The 6,000-nt window shown below is 37.3% G+C and overlaps 1 protein-coding gene across 1 annotated transcript in view; it reads left to right on the plus strand.

Annotated features, from left to right (window-relative positions):
* Positions 1-5,490, plus strand: part of LOC308241559 (calcium-activated chloride channel regulator 4-like) — a gene marked incomplete at its 3' end in the record, with an annotated part of 39,343 nt that extends 33,853 nt beyond the window's left edge. Inside the window, exons 10-14 of the mRNA XM_080655071.1 lie at positions 462-677; positions 1,255-1,522; positions 2,425-2,595; positions 4,038-4,271; positions 5,075-5,490. Coding sequence (XP_080511197.1) covers positions 462-677; positions 1,255-1,522; positions 2,425-2,595; positions 4,038-4,271; positions 5,075-5,490 — 1,305 coding nt within the window. The remainder of the gene's footprint in view (positions 1-461; positions 678-1,254; positions 1,523-2,424; positions 2,596-4,037; positions 4,272-5,074) is intronic.
* Positions 5,491-6,000: the final 510 nt, after the last annotated feature.

Genomic DNA, 6,000 nt, shown 5'->3' on the forward strand with positions numbered 1-6,000 from the left:
ATCATGAAGATGGGTAAACTGAGGATAACACACTCTCTCTCTCTCCCTCTCTACCTCTCTCTCACATACCCCCCCACACACAAACATACACACACACACACACACACACACACACACACACACACACACACTACAGCTAATTCTTCTTTGACATTGTAGCATCCTTTAATACTAAAATCTCAGGTGGGTGTATACAAAAACAAGTAGGAAAAAAAATAATTCCGTCATGTCTCCAACTGTAAAACCCATTCTCCTGCTCTAATGGTTTTAACTCAGACCCTTTATGTCCATACTTTCTGACTAACAACTTTCAGAGAGATCACAAGGCTATGGAGGTATCCCCTATATAAGCTTGTTCTCAGGCCAGAAATTAAGAACTATGTGTGTGTGTTTTTAAAGAAAAAATAATAAAATTACTCTTTTCTCCAGTCACTAATTTTAAAATATATATATTTATACAGATTGAAAGTAAGGGATTAACACTCAATGATAATCTCTGGATGAATGGAACTGTAATAATTGATAGCACTGTGGGAAAGGACACATTCTTTCTCATCACATGGGTAAAACAGCAGCCCATTATTTCTCTCTTGGATCCCAATGGAACACCAATGAAAAATTCCACAGTGGATGCTGCTTCCAAAATGGCCTATTTCAGTATTCCAGGAACTGCAAAGGTAAGCAATCAGCTTTTTTATTTCCACATAAATCTGTTTCATAGCTAAAAATACATTCTTTAATACCATAAATATGAGTACCAATACTTGTATCATCTTCAAAATTTAGATAAAATACAATGTACTTTCTATGCCAGTATGGTCCTGAAAATTATGGTGGCAGGAAAAGGAAAAAAGAATGTATGCATTAGGAGGAAGGAAGAGAAGGGAAAAAGTTAGATAGGCTAAGAATAACTTTAAGGAGGCAACGGAGGGAATCTGTACAGCTTATTAGTATTACCAGATCATAGAATAAAGAATTAAAAATCTCTGAACTCCATAAGGCCAAGACCAAGGAAAACTTTCCAAAACGTATTTTTCCCAGCTGAGATTTCACGAAATTTGGACACCATGCATGACAATAGCCAGGATGCCCTGTCCAAATTGCCTTGATTTTCATCCATTTACCTTAAAAAAATCTCAAAAATTTCAAAACCCTGTTTATTCTGCAACGCATTTCTAAGATTTATTTTAGAGTTAGATAATGGAAACACAGAAAATAGCTTGATCTGATACTCTACTTCCATTGAATTTTTAGGTGGGTGTTTGGACTTACAGTCTTCAAGCCAAAGCAAACTCAGAAACATTAACTATAACAGTTAATTCTCGAGCAGCAAATTCTTCTGTGCCCCCAATTACAGTGAATGCTAAAATGAATAAAGACACAAACAGCTTCCCCAGCCCAATGATTGTTTATGTAGAAATTCTACAAGGGTATATACCCATTCTTGGAGCCAATGTGACTGCATTCATTGAATCAAGTAGTGGAAAAACAGAAGTTTTGGAACTTTTTGATAATGGTGCAGGTAATTCACAGTGTTTTTCTTTTTTAAAGAATAAGCCTATATTTTCATAACTCAGGATATGTTATGGGTTCCGTGACAGTGTGGGGGAGTGAGAAACACCAAGAAAATTGATGCAGATTATGAACAACAGGGACAGCAGGAAATTCTATTCAGGTAAAATCTACAAAGTGATTAGCAAGTGTCTTGTACATAGTAATACTCAATTAATGTTATTTACGGTCATTATTGTTCGTCACCTAGACAACCAATGTCTATCACCAGATAGAAAGGTCTCACTCAACAGAGGACAGCATCAAGAATTCTGAACAAGTGTTTCTTTGGGGCACATCATCAAGAAAGTCTGGCCAGAAGAGTGAAACACGCTACCATAAGGGGTTAAGGGGTAGAACCTTGGCCCCCAGCAGGGAAGAGGGATAGACAAGAAAAATTCCCAAACTGCAAATACAGTCCTGGAAACTGAGGCCCAAGGGCAGGCAGAACTGCCATAAGACAGGAGGGAACATTATAACAGCATCAGATACCAGGTTTGACTAGCATGAAACAAGACACAGTGTGGGCCATCCTCTCTCCCTGGTGTGCATGGTGATCAGTGCTTAAAAATCTTTTTCACAGACTCTGGGTTACTCTGGGAACTGAATCTTCTTTTGAGAGTTTAGTGAGCAAGGAAAAAACAACAACAACACCAATTTGATAGACATCTGGATTACCATGGATTTCTATCAGTATCTTATGCAATGTAATTAATTCAGACTATTTATAACCTATCATCGAGAGTTGGCCCCGTGAAAAATAGGGAGCTCATTCTAAGGGATATGCTTACAAAGGATATATACTTGCCTTGGAAAATGCATAAATTTCTTTTTCTTTACAATAATAATTCATTCCTTAATTTCTCTAACAAGGTGCTGACACTTTCAAGAATGATGGAGTCTACTCCAGATATTTTACAGCTTATTCAGAAAATGGCAGATATAGTTTAAAAGTACGAGCTCATGGAGGAGCAAACACTGCCACACAAAACTTAAGGCACCCACCAAATAGAGCCATATACATACCAGGCTGGGTCGTGGATGGTGAGTAATTCATGATATCTGAAACGCAATGCTGGCTGGAATACTTGTAAGTTGATATGGTTGAGGCTGCAAACACTTTACAGCTCAGAGTATAGCTTTTCCCATTTCTGGAATGAAGTTCTCAGTCATACTGAGATTTGCCTTTAAATTAACCTATGCTTTGGTACAGTGTCTGGCATATGGTAAGCATTCAATAAATGTCAGCCATTAAATTAATTTGGAGCACCTTGCCTACAGCAATAATAATATGCCAGATTTTCAACTAAGGGTGAAGGAAACAGGCTAATACGTTATGTACCTAAGCATAAGCCAGTTAGTAAACATTTATTTTGAATATTTTTATTAAGTCAAAAGAAAAATGTATTGAGAAAGGTGACATAAGGATTAAGAATTTATTCCTTATTAATTTTCCTTTGTTTTGCCTCTTATCTTGTGGCTTTTCATGGGCTTTCTGTTGACAATTGGAATATAACCTGAAGTATTATCCCTTAGCACTTGCAACAGGGAAGAAGGGTAGAACGTGGTACAGTGGTTAGAGGGAAATCAGAAACAATTTACCCAGGTTTATTCCCAACTTAAAGATAAGTTGAGAAACAAAGAATTCCCATTAAAAGCATATATTGAATTTTATAGTATTATTTCTATTCAGGGCAGCCTTAATTCCTTAGCAATTCATTATCCAATTATATCCTACAATTCATTATCCTACAATATCCTGGTCAGGATACTAAAGAAAATAAGTTCTCCCACCAATTGGATGCTTATGACTTTGTCACTAAACTTAGTAAAACATATATCTAGTGGGGCAAAAGTAGACTTACAGTTGTTCATGTGGAAAATAAACCAATAATAAATAATTTAAGAATAAACTGTTTCGATTAGTAAAATATATAGTGGGGCACAAGTAGATTTACAGTTGTTCATGTGGAAAATAAGACAATAATAAATAATATAAGAACTCTGTTTCATATACTCACAACTGTAAAATTACTTTTGCCCAACCCTTTGATATATATACTAGAGGCCTGGTGCATGGATTCGTGCACTGGTGGAGTCCCTCGGCCTGGCCTGCACCCTCTCGCAATATGGGAGCCCTCAGGGGATGTTGGAGAGCCAGTTTTAGCCCAATCCCTGCAGGCCAGGCCGAGGGACCCCACCTGTGCACGAATCTCTGCACCAGGCCTCTAGTATGCATATAAGATCTTTGGTTAATCTCTTCCCGCCCTCTCCCCTCCCCCCTTCTCTCTGGGATTCATCAGTCTGTTCCATGTTTCCATGCCTGTGTGTTGAGCGTCTTCCCCCTGGTGGTCAGTGTATGTCATAGCTACTGTCGCTTAGGCTTTTATATATACAAATAAAAGGAGAGAACAAGTAGGATGCGGAGTCAATTGAAAATACTAGTAGTGCTGTGCTCATTATAAACAAGGAAATTTTTAATGCAGGGAAAATTGAAGGGAATCCACCAAGACCTGAAATTAATAAGGATACTCAGACAAATTTGGAGAGTTTTACCCGAACAGCAATTGGAAGTGCATTTGTGGTTTCAAATATTTCAACATTTCCCTTGCCTGACCTGTACCCACCAAGTCAAATCACAGACCTTGAGGCCACAGCTGATGGGGATATGATTAATCTAACATGGACAGCACCAGGAGACAATTTTGATGTTGGAAAAGGTAAGGATGAAGTGTCATGCAGCGTTGATTAGGTGAAATATGCTCATTCAAAAACAAAAGTATAAGGGTGGATGGGAGAACAATTTTTAATTAATAACTCAGTAAAGTATTAATTTTGTAATCTGACTAGAGGCCTGGTGCACGAAATTCGTGCATGGAGAGGTGTCCCTCAGCCCTGCCTGTATCCTCTCCAATATGGGACCCCTTGGGTCCCATATTGATGTTATTGTATTTGCCCATTTCTTGATGATGTGCCCCAACTGCCAGTTTAGGCCCGATCCCGCAGGCAGTTGGACATCCCTCTCACAATCCGGGACTGCTGGCTCCTAACCACTTACCTGCCTGCCTGCCTGATCTCCCCTAACCGCCTCTGCCTGCCTGCCTGATCACCCCTAACCACCTCTGCCTGCCAGCCTGATTGACCCCCTAACCGCTCCCCTGCCGGCCTGATCACCCCTAACCGCCTCTACCTCAGCCCCTGCCACCATGGTTTTGTCCAGAAGGAAGTAGGATGTCCAGAAGATGTCCGGTTGACCCGGTCTAATTAGCATATTACTCTTTTATTAGTATAGATAATCTAAATCAATCAAATATAACACATTTTAACTGGTCCCATTTTCAAACAAAAAAGGTAGCAATGGCAGTTTAAAAATAAGAATTCAGTTTATATTGAAAAATTATTAAAGCTTTGGATATGAGTATAACTCAGAATAACTAAACAATATTTTGAGGAGAATGAATAAAAAGAAATTTAACATGGTATGATCTAGTTTCTAAACTACATGTACTTTTTTTTTTTTTAGTTAAACAGTATATCATAAGAATAAGTGGAAGTATCCTGGATCTAAGAGACAAGTTTGATGATGCTCTGCAAGTAAACACTACTGATCTGCTGCCAAAAGAAGCCAACTCCAAGGAAACCTTTGCATTTAAACCAGGAAATATCTCAGAAGAAAATGCAACCCACATATTCATTGCCATTCAAAGTGTGGATAGTAGCAGTTTGACATCAAAAGTATCCAACATTGCACAAGTAGCTTTGTTTATTCCTCAAGGAGATCCTGATGAAATACATCCAAATCCCAATCCTGGAATTAGCATTTCTTCTTTGGTGTTGTTAGTAGTTGGATGTGTGGTCCTTGTTAGTATTATTTTAAGTGTCACTATTTGTATCTTAAAAAAGAAAAAAAATTCAAGCCGACCTAGAACAGCGTTTTAAAACACATCAACAACAAAAGTAAAGGATATTTCTGAATTTTTAAATTCATCTTGTGTGATCATGAACTCCTAAAAATAACTTCAGAAGTTCTAGAAGGGATACTTTAAGTATAAACACTCAACTTACTCATTATTTTGTTTATCAGAAAAAGTGATGAAAAATAACATTTTTAACATTAATGCCAGGTTGTTTATTATTTGATACAACAGCTGTCTAGAATAATACTTCAAATTTCATGAAAAAGTTAAAATTGCCTGTGTGAATAGTCAAATACAAGTGTAAGAAAGCAAATAAACTATATTTGAGTAAAAATTAATTTAGTCTTGGAAGTTTTAAGTGTAAATTGATGTTATTGTATTTGCCCAAAGTTTCCAATTATATTCTACTATATATGGTATAAATAAGGTCATGTTTGCTGCCATTCACTGACATAGAGGATACTCAAAAAATAAGTTACCACCTGTCAAACCATAGTCTCCCTTATTTTAGTTCAATATAATCATATATACT

The sequence above is a fragment of the Plecotus auritus genome (genome assembly GCF_963455305.1).
Source record: "Plecotus auritus genome assembly, chromosome: 2".
In the NCBI taxonomy this organism is placed as follows: Eukaryota; Metazoa; Chordata; class Mammalia; order Chiroptera; family Vespertilionidae; genus Plecotus; species Plecotus auritus.